This window comes from Elephas maximus, chromosome 10 (assembly GCF_024166365.1).
Source record: "Elephas maximus indicus isolate mEleMax1 chromosome 10, mEleMax1 primary haplotype, whole genome shotgun sequence".
NCBI classification, from domain to species: Eukaryota; Metazoa; Chordata; class Mammalia; order Proboscidea; family Elephantidae; genus Elephas; species Elephas maximus.
The window spans coordinates 59,173,310-59,198,949 of record NC_064828.1 but is presented as its reverse complement, the minus strand read 5'-3'; the positions used below and the strand labels follow the sequence as shown (position 1 = coordinate 59,198,949).

At 35.7% G+C, this 25,640-nt stretch overlaps 1 protein-coding gene across 1 annotated transcript in view; it reads left to right on the top strand.

The window, feature by feature from the left end:
* The window catches only part of MDGA2 (MAM domain containing glycosylphosphatidylinositol anchor 2), a 943,396-nt gene that overhangs the window by 793,179 nt on the left and 124,577 nt on the right, over nt 1–25,640 (top strand). Inside the window, exon 9 of the mRNA XM_049897699.1 lies at nt 7,397–7,666. Coding sequence (XP_049753656.1) covers nt 7,397–7,666 — 270 coding nt within the window. The remainder of the gene's footprint in view (nt 1–7,396; nt 7,667–25,640) is intronic.

The following is a 25,640-nucleotide window of genomic DNA, read 5'->3' as shown; positions in this document are numbered from 1 at the left end:
AAATACCGTGGCTTGGGTCAGGCACATGCCAGTGATGTATCTAAGGTATCAAACTGGCCCTGGGCACATGGCATCATTGAGCAATTTCTATTAACTCGGCATGGCTCAACGATCTACCTCAAGCATGGTAATGTATTAATTAAAAGATTAAAGCTTGACTTTTATTTATCAGCTGCTATTATGGTAAAGTTATCTAAAATAGGATCATCAGATGTTTGGACAGGGTTCAATTTCAGTGTGGCGCCATTTTCCACAGACAGATCACTAGCAGGTTAATATAAACCATGTGCCAAGGGCCAGTTCAATACCTGCCATACCCTAGTTATGCCTCTTATGCACCTTAGTCCTGAAAGTGACATTTTTACTTTTTAACGCTTCAATAGGTCTTTTGCAACAGATTTGCCTAATGCAATACATCGTTTGATTTCTTGACTACTGCTCCCATGGGCGTTGATTGTGGATCCAAGTAAAATGGAACCTTTGACAACTTCAATATTTTCTCTGTTTATCATGATGTTGCTTATTAGGATAATACTTATACTCAAGTTCTCCAAAGAGGTGGGCATTTTCCTCTTTTTACTGTGAATGAATTGATGACATCCCTATTATGCACATTTCAAGTCCATAAGGCTCATACTTTAAGACTTAAAAATGGGTTATATTAATCTTATTTAAAAAAAAAAAATTAAACATCTTTTATTATTATAATCAAGTATTACTTCTCTTGCAGTTGTAGCAATCATGTGAATCTGGCCATTGTTTTAAAAAAGTCTGTATTGATACATAATGTCAAAATAACTCATAAACTAGTCTCTGATCCCATTATTAAAAGAAATAAACACTAACCCATATTTTTCCTATAACCTGATATTTTTATGCATTATCCTTTTCAAATAAGCTAGACAACTGTATATGGATTTACCCACTAGACACCCCTCTCCCTACAATTCAGAATGCTTTCCAGACATGTGGAACCAGTAGAACTGAAAAGAATAATATGAGAAGTAATTATGAACCCTTGTTTCTTAATGACTTAATTCATCCTTTATTTGAATTGATAACTTTAAATAAATAACCCATAGGGCCATATTTTCAAAGTCCTCTTTGAGTGAGAGAACTAAATTGTGAAATGTTCATAATATTCTAATTGAAAATAATGAAGCATAGATTGTTATTAAGAGTGCACATTCTGGTTTGAATTCTTGCCCTGGTACTTTTCTAACTGTGTGATTTTACTTCTCTGTACCTCAGTGTCTTCATCTATAAATGGATTACAGTGATAGAGAGATAATCTGTGTGAATATCTTAGCATACCTAGCACATGGTAAATATCCAATGTCAGCATAAATTTTGTTATTAACAGTAGTATCAACATCCTTCAGTATATTTTCTGGGAGATAGTTTGACAAATAATTCGATCCAAACATTTTTAATACAAATGAATAAATTTTGTATAATGTAATGGATATTTTTAGAATAATTTTGATTATTGAACAAAACAAAAGTAGGATACTTTTCTCTTAACAGCCCTGGTGGCGCAGGGGTTAAGAGTTCAGCTGCTAACCAAGAGGTCGGCAGTTTGAATCCACCAGCTGCTCCTTGGAAACTCTGCGGGGTAATTCTACTAAGTCCTATGGGGTCACTATGAGTTGAAGTAGACTCGACAGCAACAGATTTAGATTTTTTTTGGAAGAAATCCTACTTTTAAACATTTCACACATAAGTGGACTTTTCCTCACAATATTTTCATTTATTTCAGTTTCTTAAAATTGAATATTTCATAATAAACCATACGGAATAACTCATACCATGAAAAACTGACTCTATCACAATAGTGAACTCTCTTTTACACCTGAAATGTTCTTTCATCATATTGAAAGTCTGCACACTACGCCATTTAATCATAACTGCAAAGGTCTGTCCTTCTCACTGGGTAGTCCATAGAATGAAATGTTGAGCTCATTAATAGCCACTATGCTTAAAGTGAACCTTATATCTTGGCAGAATTTTTCCACAGACAGACTTGACTGGACCATAATAAGTGAACTCATTTTCACATTCTCTAGCTTTCTGTGGTTAAGGAACCACCCTAGAATCCAAATAGTTTGAGCAGCCTTTTAATAGAGGTAATGATTGCTTTAATTTAGAGATGCCATCCAAGTCAGACTCTATTGAACTTTATGAAAACACACTGTTTAAAGAGTTTTAACCCAACACTATTAGATGTCTTTATAGGCCATTAATAACCGAGTGGGCTGAATCTTCTAGGCATGAAAGAATGACACATTCATATGTAGAGAGGGCTTTAAAAACTCACTGTTTTAAATAACCCAATAGGTTAGAATACATTCAAAGTATTCTCACAGACAGTCATTCACAGAAAAAGTAAATATGTATTTTAAGATATTTCCAAGTCAGGTACAATTAATTACATTTTCTACCTTTTACGTTCAAAAGAAATCAGTAATAAGAAAATAAGCAGTTACAGACACTTATATTTTTGTTAGACAAATACAAATATAACTTGGGGATAAAGGTGTATTCATTTAAATTGGGAAAATTAATATTCGTTTATCATAAGGAGTAATATTTATTCAAAAGTCAAGTAACAAATATGCGCTAAGCAAATGAATCATATATTTGAACTGCTGAATAGATACAGCCAAGTACACAAACTAAGGTTGTGGATTTTATTCATAGGAGGAATTCACAAACATTCATTTGCTGTCTATACACTCTAAATTTGACAAAATTCTATAAATACTGTGTGTATTTGAGCACTTGACTCTGGTATCATTCCTCTTCATTCTGCTTCAGAATTTCATTTGAATGAAATATTAAACTCTAACAAAATTCTATTTATTGAATGAAACTTTCTGACTCCCTTTTTTGCAATACACTTGCTTTAAAGTTTTCAATTGTTCTAGTAATTCAATCCATTGACTGTCTTTCCCCATTTGTTTCCCTTTAAATTCATTTCCTTCCCTAAGCGACTTGGATCGCATAGTCTGTTGCTTAAATTGAGCCCCTTCAATTCTCTTGTCCTTTTGCATCACCATTTACATTCTCCACTCATAACTTCAAACTGTTGGATTCTGAAGGATAAAAGGTATTTGTTTTAGTAGTCTGTTGTGGTGTGGCAAACTACTGCAATACCTAGTGGTTTAAAAGAACCAACAGAAAAATACCCTCAGAACCGGTGACTGGAATTATCATACATTATAAAAAACAATTAGTTTTTAGAAGAAAGAAAATAGAAGCTTGAGTACATCTGCAGGTTATGGGAAAGTATAAAAACGCAACATAGCCAGTTTACAAAAGAACTACACAGAATATTTATAAATAAAAACTACATTATTGGAATTAAAGAATGAGTTAAGAAGGTTAAGCAGAACTGGAGAAAGAATTAATGTACTGAAAAGGACTATGACGTGAGAATAGAAAGAAGAGAACAGATTTGTTTTTTGAAAAGCTAATGGCTGAGACTTTTCCAAAAATTCCTCATATGAATGACAAAAACCAAAAACCAAACCCAGTGCCGTTGAGTCGATTCCGACTCATAGCGACCCTATAGGACAGAGTAGAACTGCCCCATAGAGTTTCCAAGGAGCACCTGGCAGATTCGAACTGCTGACCCTTTGGTTAGCAGCCATAGTACTTAACCACTTCGCCACCAGGGTTTCCACATGAATGATACCAACCCTAAATCAGCAGATTTAGGAAGCCCAGCAAGTGCCAAACATATTTAAAAAAGAAATCCATACCTAAAGACATTATCTCAAAGGCAAAAAGCTTGTAAAAGAAGCCAAAAACCAATACCAAACCCACTGCTGTTTAGTTGTCTCTGATTCATAGTGACCCCATAGGGTTTCTGAGGCTGCAAATCTTTATGGAAGCAGACTGCCACCTCTTTCTCCCACGGAGCAGCTAGTGGGCTCGAACTGCCAACCTTTCAGTTAGCAGCTGGATGCTTTAACCACTGTGCCACCATGGCTCTTATAAAGGAAGCCAGTGGGTGGTGGATACATTCCCTTCAAACTGTGAGGCTTAGAGATGACCTCTCTACAGCAACAATGGCAGTCTGAAGGCAGTGAAATATTACCTTGATGTGTTGAAAAAAAAAATTTCAAACCTATAATTTGTCATCCAAGGAAAATATTTTTTAAAAATGATGTTAAAAAGTATATTTTTAGAAAATCAAGATCAGATAATTCACTAAAGATAATTCTAAATTATATACTTTAGGCAAAAGAAAAGTAATCACAGATGTAATTATATCTTCTATAATGAAGATGGAATAAATAAACTAGCATACGTCTGAGTAAATCTAAAAAAACAGTGCAGGTATAAAACTATACTAATGTCTAATAGGTTAGAAAAAACAAGAGTGATGTATGTCAAGATGGGAGCAGATGGGGCAAAGTTTGCTAAGATTCCTGCATTGTCTAGGAGGATGGTAAAAATATTGATGAACTTTTTTGGTAACTTAGGTATGCATATTGCAAGCTTTAAGATAACCAATAAAATAATAGAAACAGAGTAATTAATTTCCCAACTAGTAGCAGGAAAAGAGTTGGAATAATAAAGTAATTCACCAATCTAAAAGAAGATGATAAGAGTAAAAAGAAAACAAACCAAACGGAAAACAAAAAATAAGTACATTTGTACCACAATATCTCAGTAGTTACAATAAATATAAATGATTAAAATGCTAAGCATTCTGAGTAAAAGAAAAAGATGGGCAGACTCTATTAAAAATTAGACTCTAACCTTAGGCTCTTTAAAACAGTTACATGTAAAATATAAGAATACGGGAAGTACAAGAGTAAAAGGATGGAAAAATATAACATTCAAATACTAACTAAATGAATGTCGGGGTAACAATATTAATATCAGGCAAAATAGACATCTGAATAATAAAGTATTATTAGAAATAAGGTAATTCACCAGCAACATATAGCAGCTTTGCATTTGTATGTATTTAATAACATAGCTTCAAAATATATAAAAGTAGAGAGAACGATAGGAAGACATTTAAAAAAATAAATACCTACTGCTTAGAAGAAGTGCAACCAAAATGCTCCTTGGAACCAAGGATGGTGAGACTACGTCTCACATACTTTGGACATGTTATCAGGAGCGATCAGTCCCTGGGGAAGGACATCATGCTTGGTAAAGTAGAGGGTCAGCGAAAAAAAACACCCTCAATGAGATGGATTGACACAGTGGCTGCAACAATGAGCTCAAGTGTAACGATTGTGAGGATTGTGCAGGACCAGGCAGTGTTTTGTTCTGTTGTACACAGTGTCGCTATGAGTTGAAACCAACTCGACGGCACCTAACTACAACAACAACAACCTTATTAGAAGATTTGTAGCACACTTTTCCAAGTGAATCCAAGTGGAATAAATAGGCAAAACATACAAACAAAAAACAGTCAACAAAGATATAGATGGTTTGGACAACCCAATTATTAGACTTAACCCAGTAGATCAACATACCCCAAACTGATGGAGGGCAAATATTGATTATATAGTGGACCATAAAGTGTTTTATCAACAAATTTCAGAGAATTTCAAACTTAAAATTTTTCCCTGACTACAATTAAGCAACAAATCAAAAGCAAAGAGTTAAACAAATATCACCCATATGTGTAAAAATGAAGAAACACTTGTCTACCAGATCTCTATACTGTGTGGCTCACGGGTGCCCAGGTTCAGCCTGCCCGCTATACCCCCAATGCATCTTCTTTTCTTCTCCGTCTTGGTCATTGACACTTGTTATTCCCTCCATTTCCTAAGCATCATTTGTTGTCTCACTGACATTGCTTTAGTCCAGGCCTTTGCCAAAGAAGACATCATTTTCTCTGAAACCAGTCTCTTCCTTCTCTGATTTATGTTCCTCATACCTGCCACAATATTCTTTCTAAAAGGTAAATGTGATTACGCTAATCCTTTATTTAAATTTTTAAAAGAATCCCCAATACCAACAGGATAAAATCCAAACCCATAACATGACATGCAAGTATCTTTGAATGGAGTCTCCTTCTTTCTTCTTATCTTTATTTCCTCCCAACACCTTGTATACACTTTATGCACCAGCTATGCTGATCCATTTGCATTCCTCTGACCATCCCGGCCTCTCTAGCTTCTTCTTGCTTCTGCCAGTGATACTCCCTCCATGTGGAATGCCTTCTCTTACTGCTTACTCATCTGACTTTTTCCTATGTATGCTGAAAGACACAACTTTCCTTGGGATGACTTGCCTTGTCAATCCTGGTGGTGTTATTCACTACTTGCTACCCTACAAAAGTTTTTTATACTTCAGTTTTATAACTATTTAAATGCCTACCTTCCATGTTAGACCATAAACTATATGCAGGCAGGATTTTTAAATTATGATTGTGTTTTTGTTCTTAGGACTTATAGAGTAAGTGCTCAAAGCATGGTAATCCTAAAACTTTTCAGTATCTTGCAGGAAGAACCTATGGGTAGAGTTGTGCGGGTTTTATACTGCACAACTCAAGAGGGTGTTACTCACATCTAAGCAACATGGAATCACGTTGCCCAGTGTAATCCTAAGTGGTCACACAAAATGGCCCTGATTCAACAAATTACATTGTTATTTATTATGATGGTCAGGAATCATTAAGCAAAGGATTATATTTTGTATACTCTAAGTTGAGTACACAATGAGGGAAGAGTATAACATCTTTTGGAAGTCTTACCATCAAAAACAAAATGGTTACGTAACTAATGAAGCAAGTTTTAATTATAAGAAAAAAGTATCGCAGTTATGCCAGCTAAAGAAGCCATTTTAATGGTTTAAAAAACACCTCTACTGTGTTATCTGTGCAGTTTGCTTAAGGTTTACGAACGATTATTAGAACTTGCAAATAATTTCAGAATAAATTTAGATAAATGTGTTTACCTATTTTATTAATAATGAGTACCCATGAGCCCAAAGACTGAACCTAACATGAGAATAATCAAGAGACATGGACACGAATCAACCCCATTATCTGCTTCAAAATCTCACAACTAGTTTGGAGATCTGACCTTGACTCTGCATTTCATTTCCAGAGCATCACTTGGCTGCTGACACTGTAAACCAAACTTCCATTTTTTTTTTTTCTGGGAAGAAGTTAGAAAGAAAAATTAAAGTCAGCGAGTTTCACCTGTAAATGTTTTCTAAAGCAATGAAGTTCATTTACTTCCCACTCAGAACATTACATTTTCCAAGCCAAGCTGAAATTTCTAGACCTGAATACGTTCTCCTCCACTCACTTCTTTCCTGCTGCTGGTTGTGTTCTTAAAAATAGCGTCTTACAGAGATAATAGCCACTGGTTTATGGCAAACCACATTCTTTATCTGTTTTAATATCTCTGTTTTACAGATCCTCCTGCTGTGGAACCAGCATTCTTGGAAATCCGACAAGGGCAGGACCGCAGCGTCACCATGAGCTGCCGGGTGCTGAGAGCCTATCCAATCAGGGTACTGACCTACGAGTGGCGTTTGGGCAATAAACTATTACGGACGGGTCAGTTTGACTCTCAGGAATACACAGAGTACCCGGTGAAGAGTCTTTCCAATGAAAACTATGGGGTTTATAATTGTAGCATCATAAACGAAGCCGGAGCCGGGCGATGCAGCTTTCTTGTTACAGGTAGGATTCCAAATATTTTGCCCTTTTTTGTTTATTTATTTATCTTAAGACTAAGCTATCTTTGCTGTTGTTGTGTGCCTTTGAGTCAATTTGGTCTTATAGTGACCTGTCTTAGTTATCTAGTGTTGCTATAACAGAAATGCCACAGATGGATGGCTTTAATAAGCAGAAATTTATTCTCTTGCAGTCTAGGAGGATAGAAGTCCTAATTCAAGGTGCCAGCTCCGGGGGAAGGCTTTCTTTCTCTGTCAGCCCTGGGGGAAGGTCCTTGTCATCAATATTCTCCTGATCTAGTAGTGCAGGGACCCTGGGTGCAAAATCATGTTCCCCTCCTCATTCTTCATCCTTCATGGCATGAGGTCCCCATATCTCTCTGCTTCTTCTCTCTTTTATGTCTCAAAAGAGATTGACTCAAGATACAACCTAGTCTTGTAGATTGAGTCCTGCCTTATTAACGTTAACTGCCTCTAATCCTGCCTTCTTAACATCATAGAGGTGGAATTTACAACACATAGGAAATTTGCATCAGATGACAGAATGGTGGACAATCACACAATACTGGGAATCATGGCCTGCTGAGTTGACACATGTTTTGGGGGGACACAATTCAATTCATAACATGACCTGATAGGACAGAGTACAAATGCCCCATAGGCTTTCCAAAGCTGTAACCTTTAGGGAGCAAATTCTGCCACAGATTGTCACATCTTTCTCGGCAGAGTGGTTGGTGGGTTTGAACCGCCAACTTCTGGTTAACAGCACAGCACTTAACCACTGTGCCACCAGGGCTCATGTAAATATAAAAATTAAAACATTTTACAAATCCAGAGCATGTACCATAAGTAGCCTTATTGCTCTCATTGGAACAGCTACTTGTTTATTTTCAAGGCAAACCTATTTTAGCAGTTAAGATAATTTATGTGCCTAGAAAATTAGATAGAAATTTATTTGAATTCAAGGAGGGTTGGTAATGAGTTTGATTGTTTTGGGTATTTCAATAACAAAGCAGTGAATACTGGTGGTAACCAGCTTTATTTAGATCAATTTGCAAATATTAATATAACTTTTTTTTTTTTTCTGCAAGTCTAAAATCCCTTGTGAACAGATGCCTGCCCTGGTTTTCTTAATAACAAAAATAGTGTTCTTTTTTTTTTTCCCTTGTTCTATTTATTCACATGTTAATTCATTCTTTTTATGTGTGTGCTTTAGGTGAAGATTTACAGAGCAGATTAGTTTCCGATTCAGTAGTATATACACAGGTTGTTCCTTGACATTTGTTGCAGTCTCCACGAAGTGTCAGCACTCTCCCTATTACCACCCTGAGTTCCCCATTTCCATTTGTCCAGTTTTCCTGCCCCTTCCTGCCTTCTCATCTTTGCTTTTGAGCATACGTTGCCCTTTTGGTCTCATATAGATGATTGTTCTAAGGAGGACTTTTCTCTTGTGGGTTATCATTTATAGGGCTATTATTTGGCTGAAAGGTGATCTCTGGGAAGGCTTCAGTTCCAAGTTAAAAGCATATCTAAGGGCAATAGCCTCAGGGGTTCCTCCAGTCTCTTTCAGGCCAGTAAATATGGTCCTATTTATTTATTTAAATGATATATTAATATTGGTTCATTAATTATAATAAACGTACCATACTAAGACAAGATGTTAACAATTGGGGAAATTGGATATAGGTATATGGAAACCCTCTGTACTATCTTTGCAACTCTTCTGTAAACCTGAAACTTCTAAAATTAATTTTTTTGATGACTAGTTTGCAAAGTATAATACACAGATCTTAAGTGAACAGTGCAACAAGTTTTGATAAATGTATGTAACCAACCTCCCTATAAAGATATGCAACTATCCCAATACTCCAGAAAGTTCCTTTCCCCAGTCTTAGACAGCCCTGCCACCAAGGCAGCCATTGTTCTTATTACTACCTCCATAAAAAAAAAAAAAAATAGTTTGGGTTTATCTTTTCTAGAACTTCACACAAATGGAATTATATACTATGTACTTTTTTTTTTTTTTGGTCTGGCTTTCATGTGTTTTTTTGTTCAACATAATGTTTTTGAGATTCATTGACATGTTTGTGTTTATTAGTTGTTCATTCTTTTTTATTGTTTAGCATTCTGTTGATTTACTCAATGTAATTTATCAATTCTATCCATTTTGTGACTATGGCAATGTTAATATTTACACTTTCTCAAGTCTTTTTGTAGATAAATGTTTTCATTTCTGTCAGGTAATACCTGAGAGTGAAATTGTTGGGTCATAGGGTAAATGTAAGCTTAATTTTTTGAGAAATTGCTAAACAGTTTTTTGAAGTGATTATCTTATTTTACAAGGAGCCCTGATGGCACAATGGTTAAGCACTCAGCTGCTAACAAAAATATTGGCAGTTTGAACCCACCAGTAGCTTCTCAGGAGAAAAGACCTGACAATCTTCTCCCATAACGATTACAGCCTTGGAAACCCTACGGAGCAGTTCCACTTCGCCCCACAGGGTCTCCATGAGTTGGAATCGACTCAACGGCACACAACAACATATCATTTTACACTCCTACCTTTTATATTAATTTGAATTTTTTCTGCATTTTCTTTCCCACTTTAACGGGGACGTTCTGTTTCTATCTTGGCCAGAGTGGTCTCTCTTGGTAGCTGGGCACCATCTAGTTCTTCTGGCTTCAGCTAATGGAGACTGTGGTTCCTTTGGTCCATTAATCCTTTGGATTAATTGTTTCCTTGAGCCTTTGGTATTCTTCACTCTCCTTTGCTCCAGATGGAAAGAGATCAGTAGTTGTATCTTAGATAGCTGCTCACAAGCTTTTAAGACCCCAGATGCTACTTGCCATAGTAGGATGTAGAACATTGTCTTTATAAACTGTATTATGCCAATTGACCTAGATGTCCTTCGAGACTTTGGTTGTTAGCCCTCAAACCCAGTAACTCAATCCCTGGAGGTGTTTGGCTATGTCTAGGATGCTTCCATGACCGTGCCCCCTGTGTGCTCTAATATATATAGATATATATATATATGAATATATGTGCAGCACATACAAATATGTATGTAGAAATATCCATAGCCAAACCTATATATGCATGTGGGTGTACTCCCATATGCCCCTCACACCTATTCAGCATATATATCTACCTATTATCCACTCATAAATTATTGTTTTTTGTTACTGTTGCAGGATTGTGTATTTTATAGTATTTACCGTTGTTGCCTTTTGTTCTTGTATACCTCTCAGTGTCTTCCCTTGCCTTGGTTATGTTATGCTGACTTCCCCCATATTGTGTCTTGCCTTTCCCTTCACCAAAGTTAACATGTGTCTACTCACTAGTTAGTGATTTTCTGTCTCCCTGCCTTCCATTCCTGGGAACATCAAAAAATGTTTCTTTTTGTGTGTAAACGTTTTCTTGACTATAATAGTTGTCTCATACAATGTTTGCCTTTTGTAATTGACTTATTTCACTCAGCATAATGTCCTCCAGATTCATATATGTTGTGAGATGTTTTGCAGATTCGTCATTATTCTTTATTATTGTGGAGTATTCCATGGCGTGTACATACCAGTTTGTTTATCCATTTATCCTTTGATAGGCACTTAAGTTTGTTTCCATCTTTATGATATTGTGAATAATGCTACAGTGAACATGGGTGTGCATATGTCTATTTGTGTCACAGCTCTTCTTTCTCTAGGATATATACCTAGGAGTGGGATTGCTGGATCATATGATATTTTTATTTCTAACTCTTTAAGGAAGCACCGTACTGTTTTCCATAATGGTTGTACCATTTTACGTTCACAGCAGCAGTGTATGAGAGCTCTAGTTTCTCCAAAAATTCACCAGCATTTGTTGTTTTCTGGTGTTATGTTTTTTTTTTTTTTGATCAGTAGAATTATTGCCAGGGTGAGATGGTATCTCATTGTAATTTTGATTCGCATCTCTCTAATGGCTAATGATTGCGAGCATTCCTTCGTGTGGTTTTTAGCTGTTTGGATGTCATTTTTGGTGAAGTGTCTGTCATTCATGCATTCTTAATGTATTGTGAATCACAATTTTGTCCATGGCTTTTTTTTTTTTTTTTAACCATAGATCCTTAAGTGTTTTAATATAAAGCAACAAAATTGTTGTATCTGGCACATAATAAACCAGGGGAGAAATATCAATACATTTATTGTCATTATCCTTTAAATGTACCCTCTGTATTTAGTCTTGGCTGCTTCTTTAAACTATTTTTATAATCTACATGCTCAGGAAAATGTGTGTTATTTTGAGCTAGAGCTTAGGGCTACATTAAAAAGAAATACTTTGCATTGTCATTTTGTTCTAAGTAAAGTTGTAAGAGTTGGAACGTTTATGGTAGTAAACGAAGAAACTGGACATTAAGTATTATCTAAAAAGAAATCATAAAAATGTTGATTAAAATGTGTCAGACTTAATTAAACCATGTTCATTAGTAATATAAATTCTTAGTTATAAGTTCTTACTTAAAAAGGACTCTATAAATATATATTGCCTTGAGCCACTCTTCTTCCTGCAATACAATATTAGGTAGCTAAAGTATAATTGACTCACCAAAGGATATGAAGATGTCTGCTCTTCTGGTGCTCTCCACCTTTTGGCTTCACAGTATCTTTTATTAAGGTTCAGTTTAGTTTAAGGCTTTTCTACTTTGATTCTTAAACTATTAAAACAAAGCCAAAAGATCCTTAGAGAACACTACTTATATGACAATCTAACTGCTAATTGCTATCCCTAAAAATATTTACAAGGGAAATAAAACCTAGTTTATTTTTCCATCGTGGTGATTTTATGTCTTTTTATATGTTATTGACCCAAAAGTGCTAAGAATCCTTCAAAGACAACTATTTTTCACATATTGATATAAAGATAGCAACTTACTTTCATTCATTAACCCTCCAAAACAAAAATGTTCCATAAAGTTAACTAAGGAATATAATATCCCTTTCTTCAACCTTTTTGGCCTCATTCACTTTCTAATTTTCTTCAGACACATGTTTTTAACTTCAGGTTAGTTTAGTCCATGCTGTCTCTGCAAGATTTCCATTTTCTCTGTATTTGTGTGATTCAAATCCTATTCTTTGAACTAGAAGACAAACTGAGACCAGAGGAAACACTGCGCTCCATTCTACCACTCCAAATCCTTGGGGTGCAGCAAGTAGATTTTGATAGCTGCAGAAAAGAATAACCTACTATGGGTTGCCTGATAGAGGGAGAGGAAATAACCCCATGCATTAATTTGTTCCCCGTTTGTACTTTTCAGTCTTCAGGCCAGCCTCATTGTTTCAAGAAATCCACCTACAATCTAAAATGTTTTGAAGAAGAAAAGAGAAAATGATTGAATTACGTATACAGTATAATCCATGGAAATTATATATATCAATGCTTCCATAGAGTCAGATGTCTGATTCTATGAACTTCGAAAGGCCATTTAGTTCCTCTACTAAAACATACCAGAATTAGTATTTCTTGTAATTTCCCTCAGAATCCAAAGCCCTTTGAAGCTATACAGAAGAGAGCCGGGGACTAGAATATAGGCAAGGATGCATATATGCTTTATGCCTATATTTTTTACCCACAAAATGGGCCTTTGAAGACAATTCTGTTTATTTTCTGAGACGCAAATTAACTTAGAAAATTTAAACATTTTTATTTCTACAATTATTCTACCAAAATCAATACCACTGTTGCACTCACCATGAATGTTATGTAGTATACTGCAAATAGATTGGATCTCACTGCACATCAAAATGTGCATAATTGAACTAAAAGGCAATGGTTGTCCTCACACCCATATTTATCTTAGCACCCAGCAGAGATGAAATCTCAGACCTATTTTCTCCCTTTATTCCATGTGTGTATAATGTGTGTAGGAGTTAAGAGTGAGGGAGAGTAAGACTGTGTTTACTGAGAAGTCAGTAGGAATGTGATAGTATTTTCCTCCCAAGGTAGAAAGAGAGTAAGCAAAGGTATTTAAGGAACGGTGCTCAGCCTAGATTGTAGTGTACTATATATTCTGGAGATTACTAAATATAATACTACAAAATACTATGCATTTGCATTTATTCTATTTGCTAATATTTTTATGGTTTTTCTGTGGTTTAAGTAAGCTTTGTGTAAACACCATTTATAGTGTTTTTCTGTGGAATGATTTTTCCAAATTCTAAACATAAGTGAGGCATATTGCTTTACTAGAACCAACCTCTCTGTAAATTTGAAATTCCACCTGTTTATCTAGATGTATTTATGTACCAATGCATAGATGTAAATATTTATATACTTTATTCTGTACTACTATAGCAAAAAAAAAAAAATTTTTTTTTTTTTTATTTTACTATAGCAGAGAACTCACCTGGTACATGGACCACTTTATCACAGGTTCAGAATAGCCCAATATTCAACTTTAAAAATGTATGTATACTTACAAACTACAAAACATCTAGGCACATTCATTTAATCATTTAACAGATAAACTAAATAACATGCTAGGTTACATCTTCGCACAGGACTTGATTTGTAAAAGAAACTCAGTAATCTGGAATGATTGACTAGATAGAAAAATGGCCAAGTGAGTGAATGATTGAACGAAAGATAACTTGCTTGAAATTATTTTTTAAAAAGGGAAAAGGGGTGAATGCAGAGAGGGTGAAAGAGTAGTTCAAGCTGAATTAGAATCATATATCATGTAGTGGGCTGAATGGTGACCCCCGAAAAAGAGATGTCCACGTCCTAAGCCCTGGAACCTATGAATATTACCTTGTATGACAGAAGAATAAACATTACTTTATATAGCAAAAGATGTAATTGTATTAAGGATCTTGAAAGGACGAGCTTAGCAGGGTGGGCCATAAACATGATCACATGTATCCTTATAAGAACAAGGCAGAGGGAGTTTTGATAGAAAAGAAAAAACGGCATTGTGACAAAGAGGGGCAGAAATTGGCACAATGCGGCTACAAGTCAACGAGCATCCAGAGCCACAGATGCTGAGAGAGGCAAGGAGCAGATTCTCCCCTAGAGACTTCAGAGGGATTGGGGCCTTGCTGACAACTTCATTTCAGACTTCTGATCTCTAGAACTGGGAGAGAATGAAATAACGGCTCTAGGAAACTAATCCATGTTAAAAGTCACTAATTCAAAAGCACCCATCTGTTTAAAATACTGCAATTTGAATAGAATTGCTTTACTCCTATCTTCAACTTTGTCACCATAAGCTGGCTAAACCCCTGAGCCATGGGAGCAGCTTCTGCTTTCAACTCAGCAAAGTTGCAAGTAGCAGTTTCTTTTACCTCCTGAAGAGTTAATTGGGCTGAAGTGGAGCTACCAGAGGTAGAGGCGCGAAGAACTGCAACCTGGGATGTGCCACCAGCCTCCTGCATCAGTAGCTGGTGTTGGTTTAAGTTGTCCCTTGACAAAGACCCCCAGAAGGGATGCTTCAACTTTGAAATATTATGCCTTTACACCACATAGTGGAGACAAGATGAGTGCAGCAGCTTGATTACATAAGAAACTTGACTAGAGAGAATCTGTTGGCAGATTCTGTCAGCAGTGCCAGGAATTGATAAATACACATTTTTACTTGTTCCTGAGCGTGGAGATCAGCACTGATTTATAAAGTTTCAACTTATTATGGCTTTCAAATTTTTCTAATTGATATTCCCAAATATTTAGTAATTAGATGTTAATTCTAAGGGATTTCACTTATATTCCCACTAACCATTCTTTCTTCATATTTCTTGCCTTTAACAAATATGTTTATGACAAAGTGTTTCTATTGAACTGTTTACGAGTGTCAGGAGATGCGGCTTCTTCTTAACAAGTTTGACAAGGAAATAAATAGTGTGAAAAAGGGAGTATTTTTCTGTTTAGCTCTTTTGGTTCATCACTTAAATAAGATACACAAACTATCCTGTGACAATAAAAGCATGGATATTTATTACAGTAGATTCTAGATCAAAGAAAGTAAGAATGAGATAAAATGGCAATCAATATTCCCTATCTCATCCTGTTCCTGTGGAGTTGATCCTGACTCATAGCAACCCTATAGGACAGAGTAGAACTGCCCCATAGGGTTCCCAAGGAGTGGCTGGTGGATTCGAACTGCAAACCTTTTGGTTACCAGCCGAGCTCTTAAGCAGTATGCCACCAGGGCTCCAAAAGCCAGGAAATTAAAGTACTAACATTTTGGTCCCTGAAAATTCATGTCCTTCTCATGTACAAAACAAATTCATTCTATTAATCTTCCCCCTATTCCAGCATCAACTCTAAGTCCAAAATCTCATCCTCTGAATTTATCTTAATCAGGTATGGAGTGACATTCCTAATGGAAGGTCCTTGCCAGTCAGCAACACAATAAAAGTAATTAAAAAGCATAAACATTAGAAAGGAAGTCATAAAACTGCTTCTATTTATACAGCCTGTTGTTGTGTTTTTAGAAAATCCTGTGGAATCTACAAGAAAACGTCCTTGAATTAATAAGGTGGTTTAGCAATGGCATAGGATACTGAGGCAGTATAAAATATCAATTATTTTTCTGTATAATAGCTACAAATAATTTACATTTAAAGGACATAATTTCCAGTGGCATCAAAATGTGAGATATTTAAATATAAATTGAATAAAACATGTGCAAGACATATACACTGAAAATGAAAAAATATTGCTGAGGGAAAAGGCGAGAAGACCTAACTATATGGAGAGTTATGCCATGTTCATAAATTGGAAAAATCAATATTGTTTTGATGTTTATTCTCTCCAAATTGAACTACATATTCAATCCAGTGCCAGTTTTGTTTTTTTTTTTTGTAGATTTTGCAAAGTTTATTCTATAATTTTTATGGCAAACTAAGACCCAATGGTAGTTAAACCTATGTGCAAAAAAAGAACAAAGTGGGAGGACTTACAGTACCTGATTTAAAGGCTTAATATAAAATACTATAATCAACACAGCATGGTTTTTAGGTAAAAAATAAACGTATAGATAAATGGGACAGAAGAGAGAATTCAAAAACAGTCCTCACACATATATAGGGTCAACTGAGTTTTTACAAAGGTGTGAATATAATCCACTGAGGAAATGGTAGTCTTTTGAATAAATTGTTCCAGAATAGCTGGGTATCCATATGGAAAAAAAAAAAATAATAACCTAAACAATACTTCACATTACCCACGTAATTAATTTAAAATTGATTGTCAATCCAAATATAAAAGCTAAAACTATATAATTGTAGATGAAATCATAGGAGTAAATCTATGCAAAGTACAAAAAACACCAATCATAAAAATAATATATTAGACTTTATTAAAACTGAAATCATCTGCTCTTCAAAAGAAATGACTAAGAGATGAAAAAGACAAGACACAGATCGGAAGACAGTGTTTGCAATGCAAGTGTCTGACGAAGGACTTGTATCTAGATTATGTAAAGAATCTTTACTACTGGATAATAAGATAACCAGTTCAAGAAAAAATTGTCAAGACTTGAACAGACATTTCACAAAAGAATATACAATTGGCCAATAGTACTGCCTAGTGTATGGTCCATTTACATGAAGTTCCTGAAAGGCAAAACTAACTTTAGTGATAGAAATTGGATTGTTGTTTGCCTGGGGCTGAGGGTGAAGGTAATAGATTGCAGAGGGGCAGGAGGTAACTTCCTTAAGTGATGAAAATGCCCTATGTCTTGATTGGGGTGGTGATTACATAGTAGTAAAGGTAGTCCCCGACTTTCGATATATTGGAGTTATGATGAACCCTGCTTAGGACCGTCTTTTTTTTTTGTTGTTCATCTTATCATTAGTAACATGTACTACATACAATGTTGCAGCGTGTAATTTTCTGATGTTATCGTCCTTATGCCGACCCCCAAAGACAAATAAAGATTGATTTATAAAGATACTGATAATAAAAGGCAGTAATAATGAAAACTAAAAAAAAAAAAAAAAAATGAGGAATTCAACTTACGTCAGAATCAACTTACAATGGAGTCATCGGGACAGAACCCCACTGTAAGTCAGGGGCTACCTGTATTCCAAAAACTCACCAAAATCTATGCTTAAAGTGTATGCATTTTTTTTTGTACAAATTATACCTCAACAAAATATCACTGAATAAATGCATGATGTTGGCCACATAACATAAGCTTGAGAATAGAAAGAGTTTCACGATATGCATAGCATTTGTTGTAGGTAATATTAACATTCATATGATTTTTTTTTTCTCTCCAAGTTGATCTATATATTGTTTCAAATATATGCAAGGTAATTGTTTTAAAAGTGTTATTCCTCAAGAATTGTTTATTCCTTTTTCTTCCCAGCTAACTTCCAAAATACTTCCTGTAGTTGGGAACACTAAACAATTATTCTTCACAGTATTTCCCCTCCCGTAATAATCACTATCTTTTTCCTGTTAATTGTATCCCTTGCTATCAGAGGCAGTGACTGTTACAGTATGAATATAGAATAACCTAATACATTGGTACCAAAGGCCATGTATACAAGTTAAATCAGGAGATATGAATCAAGTTTTGGAGTCTAACCATTTTGTTAGCAGAGATTGTTACTGCTGGATAGAATAAAGGAAAGACAGAGCTATCAGCATAACCAGCTATGCCACTGGATTCCAAAACTATTTCTCACAGCTGTTTCATACTATCTTGAAGTCTTCATTATATACAATTCGTAGAGGATAAGAAACAGCCTGAAGTCTTAAATGGTTTTGCCTGAGAGAAAAGAATCTTTATCATGTTCACTGACTACAGAGAGGAATAAAACAAAGAAACCTGAAAATGGAAATGCACACGTATGAATACGTGTTTAATATTTTTTCTCTTTAGAGTCTGCTTAAAAAAAAAAAAAAACCAGTGCCGTCGAGTTGATTCCGACTCATAGCGACCCTGTAGGACAGAGTAGAACCACCCCATAGAGTTTCCAAGGAGCTCCTGGCAGATTCGAACTGCCGACCCACTGATTGGCAGCCGTAGCACTTAACCACTCTGCCACCAGGGTTTCCAGATTCTGCTTAGTACTTAGTAATTTGGATTTTTCAGCAGCTATTAAATGATTTTTTTTTTTTTATTAAATGATAACAGAACCAATCTGTGAGGAAAAAAAAATCAAACTTTTTAGTTCAGTGGAATCAAAGTCTCTCAAACCTGCAAGTGTCTATTTAAGCACCTGGCCTCTGTCCATCACCCTGAAGGAATGATTAATGAATGAGAACAGTCCAGAACTTGTTCCAGGGACATGCCAGAAACCAGACGTAAAGTGGTCAGGAGAGAGAGAGGTTCCACAGATGACTGCCCACAACCTGACCCATCCTCTTTCTTTTCTCCAGGGAGATTTTTGTCATGGGGCTGTAAGAGGAGAAAGTCAGTGGAGCTTTGCTTTCTGTACATTCTTTTCAGGTTTCAAATGGGAGATATAGCTTGAGTCTTATAATTTGAGTTTACTTACATGAACATTACTTACAAAATCTCCATCTCTCATTATTCTAATGATCTTTTTCTATTTTTAAAGAACTCATCAAAATGACAGTTACAAGAAGCCTCAGGATCTAACTGCAGGCAGATACCTGCTTTGCAGCCAGATCCAGTCCAGTGCTTCTTAACAGTGTGATAAGAACAATTGTTTGTGCTCTAATCTTTTTCTTGTTCCAGGAGTCGTATTCATGAATCTTTTAGTTATTCTTAGAGAGTCACAGCGATGCAATTTTCAAAAACTAGTTTCCTTTATTCCCATCTAAATCCGCTTTATTAACTCAAGTTATATGTTTTGGAGAAAATAAATGTTCCTGGAAGATAAACAGCATACCTTCTGGGCTTCTCTCCAACTCACTTGAACACCTCTTGCTCCCTGCCTAAATGATATTCAGCACATTCATATTCAGCGGTGGACCACCTCCATTTGCAGCAGCAGGAGCATTTGCCAAGAAGTTAATGTGGTCTATAAGTACGCCATTGGACATTCAGTTCCCTCAGCCCAAGAGCCGCTGGGTCAGTTCAGCCATCTGTTCCCCCTCCATGCACACATGCCAACCAATAATCCTTTAAATGAATACAAGGCTTTTAGATATTCTGCTATTAGGTTTCTAGGGAATGTATAACTTTAGGGAAAACTGACTATATTTGTTTGCATCTTACTGCATATTCATTAACCTGACTTAAATGTTTAATATATGTAGTTCTCATTCCAGAGATTTAGTCAGTCAATCCTTTTCTTATCTTTGTAACTTGATCATTCTTTCAGATAATGATATAATATGGCAAGTCTGGCTGAATCCTGGGAATAAAATTGCAGTTTAGGTTTCTGTACCTATAGGGGGCAGAGGAGGTAAGCCGGATCTTTTTCAAATTAGTGGAACTAACATATTATCAGGAAATTTAATCGACTTGACAGCACTGGGTACTGGGATTCAGTGCCTGTGAGTGCAGTAGAAAAAAAAAATGAAAAAGTGCCCATTTCTGTAAGCATATGTGGCCCCTATGTCAGAGTGTGCTTGGTGGCAAGGGGGATAGAGCCTGAATTCAGCCCCACTCGTGCCTTCAGTGCCTTCAGTCAGGCGCACTTGGCAAGTGGACAATATCCAGAGGCATTGGATGTTAGAGGAAAAAGGGCTTTGGACAGCCTGGGTTTCAAAAGTGGATTTGCTACTTGATAAGCACGTGTCTTAATTATGGAGTGCTGCTGTAACAGAAATACCACAATTGGATAGCTTCAACAAACAGTAGTTTATTCTCTCACAGTCTAGTAGGCGTACAACTCCAAATTCAGGGCATCAGCTCCAGGGGAAGGCTTTCTCTGTTGGCTCTGGAGGAAGGTCCTTCTCATCAGTCTTCCCTTGGTCTAGGAGCATCTCAGCACAAGAACCTCAGGTCCAAAAAATGCACTCTGCTCCTGGTGCTGTTTTCTTGGTGGTATGAAATCCCCCTGTCTATCTGCTCACTGCTCTGTTTTATATCTCAAAAGAGATTGGCTTAAGACACTATCTAATCTTGTAGATCTCATCAATATAACTGCCACTAATCCATCACTTTACATCATATCGACAGGATTTACAACACAGGGAAATCACATCAGATGACAAAATGGTAGACAATCATACAATACTGGGAATCGTGACCTAGCCAAGTTGACAGATATTTTGGGGGGACACAATTCAATCCATGACAGCACCTTTTCCTCTTCCTCTTTATACAAGTCTCTCTCTTTTCCATTAATGATCAACCATCTTTAATCTTTGAGGAACTCTCCAGATTATTTTTCTTTAGAACGTGTGGTTGTTTTACACCTAACTTTTACTTAGCTATTTCCAAGGAAAACATCAGTGGGATTATATCTTTTATTTCCAAACTTTCTTTATATTTCTAGCAATTTCCTATTTACATGCCAAATATGTAAGCTAATTGTTTCATCAAATTCAAATCATTCTTTTAAGTTTTTGGATCAAATTCCAAACTAAATTTTGAAAAATCCCAAACCTATTTTGAAAAAAGCTTAACTCTTGTATTATTCATATTTTGCATAATTTTTGGCAAAGTACATTCAGGATTTTAAATTAAAAGGCTTATTTATTTGAGATGAAATCTTATATTTATTATTTAATAAATACAAACACAAACATTTATTTTATATTGCCCAAGAGGATTATGTATATTTAGTGTGTAAGCCAATAAGTAATTTGTATAAATATTTTGTTTCCTAAACATGATGCCAAAAAGGGGAATATTGCTACATTAAAATTTAAAGAAAATAAATGTGAATTTATTAAATTTTACAAATTTAGTTTTAAAATTGCTTCAGTTTTCTATGCTTGTTAACAATTAAAAATATCACCAACTTATGGAAATCTTCCTAAAGACGTTTATTTTACCTTTTTAGGGGGAGGGAGGTCGGGGCTGTGAAGATTAATATTTATTGAACACTTACTATTTGCCCAGTGCAACGGTAAACCAAAACCAAGCCCAAACCCATTGCCGTCGAGTCAATGCTGACTCATAGCAACCCTACAGGACAGGGTAGAACTGCCCCATAGAGTTTTCAAGGAGCACCTGGTGGATTTGAACTGCCGACCTTTTGGTTAGTAGCTGGACTCTTAACCACTATGCCTCCAGGGTTCCAGTGCTATGATGGGTATTTTATATTATCAATTCACTTATTAAGAATAATTTATATAGTTTGACCCATTTGTATCTCCAGTGATACCTTTTTTACTCAGTCAACTTCGGAAAATAGTTGTCCTTTTATTGAGAACCCCCCCAAAAAAAAAAACCCAAATGCAAGGGTCTTTACCAGAAAAGAAATTAATTTACCACACGTTAGTATTTTTTTTACTGATTACACTGTATTCATTAAAATTTATTGTATTAGTAATGAATCTTGATTTTATATGACAGACTCCTACTGAAATGATACCACAGACTTTACTGAAAGGTATATTAATTTGGGGAAGAATTTTTCCAAAACGGAACATACCACATTATCTTCCAACTAAGGGATACCCAACAGCAGCCAAGTACACTTTGTTTTCCAACACGCATAAAACATTCTCTAGAATAGACCACATTTTAGGTCATAAAGCAATCTTGAACAAAATCTAAAATATTGAGATATTACAAAGCATCTTCTCTGACCATAAAGCTGTAAAGCTAGAAGTCAATAACAGAAAAAGCGGGGAAAAGAAATCAAACACATGGAAACTGAAAACACCGTGCTCAAAAACTATTGGGTTATAGAAGAAATTAAGGACGGAATAAAGAAATTCATAGAATCAAATGAGAATGAAAATACTTTCTATCAAAACCTTTGGGACACAGCTAAAGCAGTGCTCAGAGGTCCATTTACATCAATAAATGCACACATACAAAAAGAAAAAAGGGCCAAAATCAAATAATTATCCTTACAACTTGAACAAATAGGAATCAACAAAAGAAACCTTCAGGCATCAGAAGAAAGCAAATAATAAAAATTAGAGCAGAATTAAATCAAATAGAGAACAGAAAAACAATTGAAAGCATTAAGAAGACCAAAAGGTAGTTCTTTGAAAAGATTTAAAAAAATCGATAAACTATTGGCCAGACTGACGAAAGAAAAGCAGGAGAGAAAGCAAATAACCCAAATAAGAAATGAGATGGGCAATATCACAACAGAACCACCTGGAATTAAAAGAATCCTATCAGATTACTATGAAAAATTATACTCTAATTTGAAAAACCAGAAGAAATGGACAAATTTCTAGAAACACACTACCTACGTAAATTAACATAAACAGAGATAGAACAACTAAATAAACCCATAACAACAGAAGAGATTGAAAAGGTCATTAAAAAACTCCCAACAATAACAACAACAAAAAGCCCTGGCCCTGACAGCTTCACTGGAAAATTCTACCAAACTTTCAGAGAAGAGTTAACACCACTAGTACTAAAGATATTTCAGAACGTAGAAAAGGCTGGGATATTCCTAAACTCATTCTATGAAGCCAGCATTTCCCTGATACCAAAACCAAGTAAAAACGCTACAAAAAAAGGAAATTACAGACCTATATCCCTCATGAACTTAGATGCAAAAATTCTCAACAAAATTCTAGCCAATAGAATTCAACAACATAGCAAGAAAAATAATTTACTGTGACCAAGTGGGGTTTATACCAGGCATGCAGGGATGGTTCAACATTAGAAAAACAATCAATGTGATCCATCATATAAATAAAACAAAAGACAAGAACTACATGATCTTATCAATTGATGCAGAAAAGGCATTTGGCAAAGTCCAACTCCCATTCATGATGATAATTCTCAGCAAAATAGGAATAGAAGGAAAATTCCTCAATATAATAAAGAGCATTTATACAAAGCCAATAGCCAGCATCATCCTAAATGGCGAGAGTCTGAAAGCACTCCTCTTGAGAACAGGAACCAGACAAGGATGCCCTTTATCACTACTCTTATTCAACATCATGCTGGAGGTCCTAGCCAGAGCAATTAGACTAGATAAAGTAATAAGGGGCATTCAGATCGGCAAAAAAGAAGTAAAAGTATCTTTATTTGTAGATGATATGATCTCATACACAGAAAATCCTAAAGAATCCTCAAGAAAATGGCTGAAACTAATAGGAGAGTTCAGCAGAGTATACAGATACAAGATAAACACACAAAAATCAGTTGGATTCCTCTACAAAAACAAAGAGAAGGTCGAAGAAGAAATCACCAAATCAATACCATTTAGAATAGCCCCAAGAAGATAAAATACTTAGGAATAAATCTAACCAGAGACGTAAAAGACCTATACAAAGAAAACTACAAGACAGTACTGCAAGAAACCAAAAGAGACCTACATAAGTGGAAAAATATACCTTGCTCATGGATAGGATGACTCAACATTGTAAAAATGTCTATTCTCCTCAAAGTGATCTATAGATATAATGCAGTCTCAATCCAAATACCAATGACATTTTTTAATGAGATGGGGAAACAAATCACCAACTTCATATGGAAGCGAAAGAGACCCTGGATAAGTAAAGCATATCTGAAGAAGAAAACCAAAGTGGGAGGCCTCACTCTACCTGATTTTAGAGCATATACCACCACAGTAGTCAAAACAGCCTGGTACTGGTACCACAACAGACACATAGACCAATGGAACAGAATTGAGAATCCAGACATAAATCCGTCCACGTATAAGCAGCTGATATTTGACAAAGGCCCAAAGTCTGTTAAATGGGAAAAAGACAGTCTCTTTAACAAATGGTGCTGGCATAACTGGATATCCATCAGCAAAAAAATGAAACAAGACCCATACCTCACACCATGCACAAAAACTAACTCAAATTGGGTCAAAGACCTAAATATAAAATCTAAAATGATAAAGATCATGGAAGAAAAAATAGGGACAATGTTAGGAGCCCTAATACATGGCAAAAACAGTATACAAAACATTACTACCAATGTACAAACAGCATAAGAGAAAGTAGATAACTGGAACCTCCTAAAAATCAGATACTTAAAGCTTATCCAAAGCCTTCACCAAAAGAGTAAAAAGATTACCTACATATGGGGAAAAAGTTTTTGGCTACGATAATTCTGATCAGCATCTGATCTCTAAAATCTACCAAAAAAAAAAACAACAAGCCCAGTGCTGTCCAGTCGATTCCAACTCATAGCGACCCTATAGGACGAAGTGGAACTGCCCCAGAGTTTCCAAGGAGTGCCTGGTGGATTCAAACTGCTGACCCTTTGGTTAGCAGCCATAGCACTTAACCACTATGCCACCAGGGTTTCCCTAAAATTTATGTGATACTGCAAAAACTCAACAACAAAAAGACAAACAACCCAATTAAAAAATGGGCAAAAGATATGAACAGGCACTTCACCAAAGAAGCCATTCAGGTAGCTAACAGATACATGAGGAAATTCTCACAATCATTAGCCATTAGAAAAATGCAAATCAAAACTACAATGAGATACCATCTCACCCCAAAAAGGCTGGCATTAATCCAAAAAACATAAAATAATAAACACTGGAGAGGTTGTGGAGAGGCTGGAACACTTATACACTGCTGGTGGGAATGTAAAATGGTACAACCACTTTGGAAATTGATTTGGCACTTCCTTAAGAAGCTAGAAATAGAACTACCATACAGTCCAGAAATCCCACTCCTTGGAATATATCCTAGAGAAATAAGAGCCTTTACAGGAACAGGTGTATGCACACCCACGTTCATTGCAGTACTGTTTACAATAGTAAAAAGATAGAAACAACCAAGGTGCCCATCAATGGATGAATGGATAAAGAAATTATGATATATTCACATAATGGAATACTACACAACAATTAAGAACAACGTGAATTTGAAACATCTCATAAGATGGAGGAATCTGGAAGGCATTATGCTGAGTGAAATTAGTCAGTTGCAAAAGGACAAATATTGTATAAGACCACTATTTTAAGAACTCAAG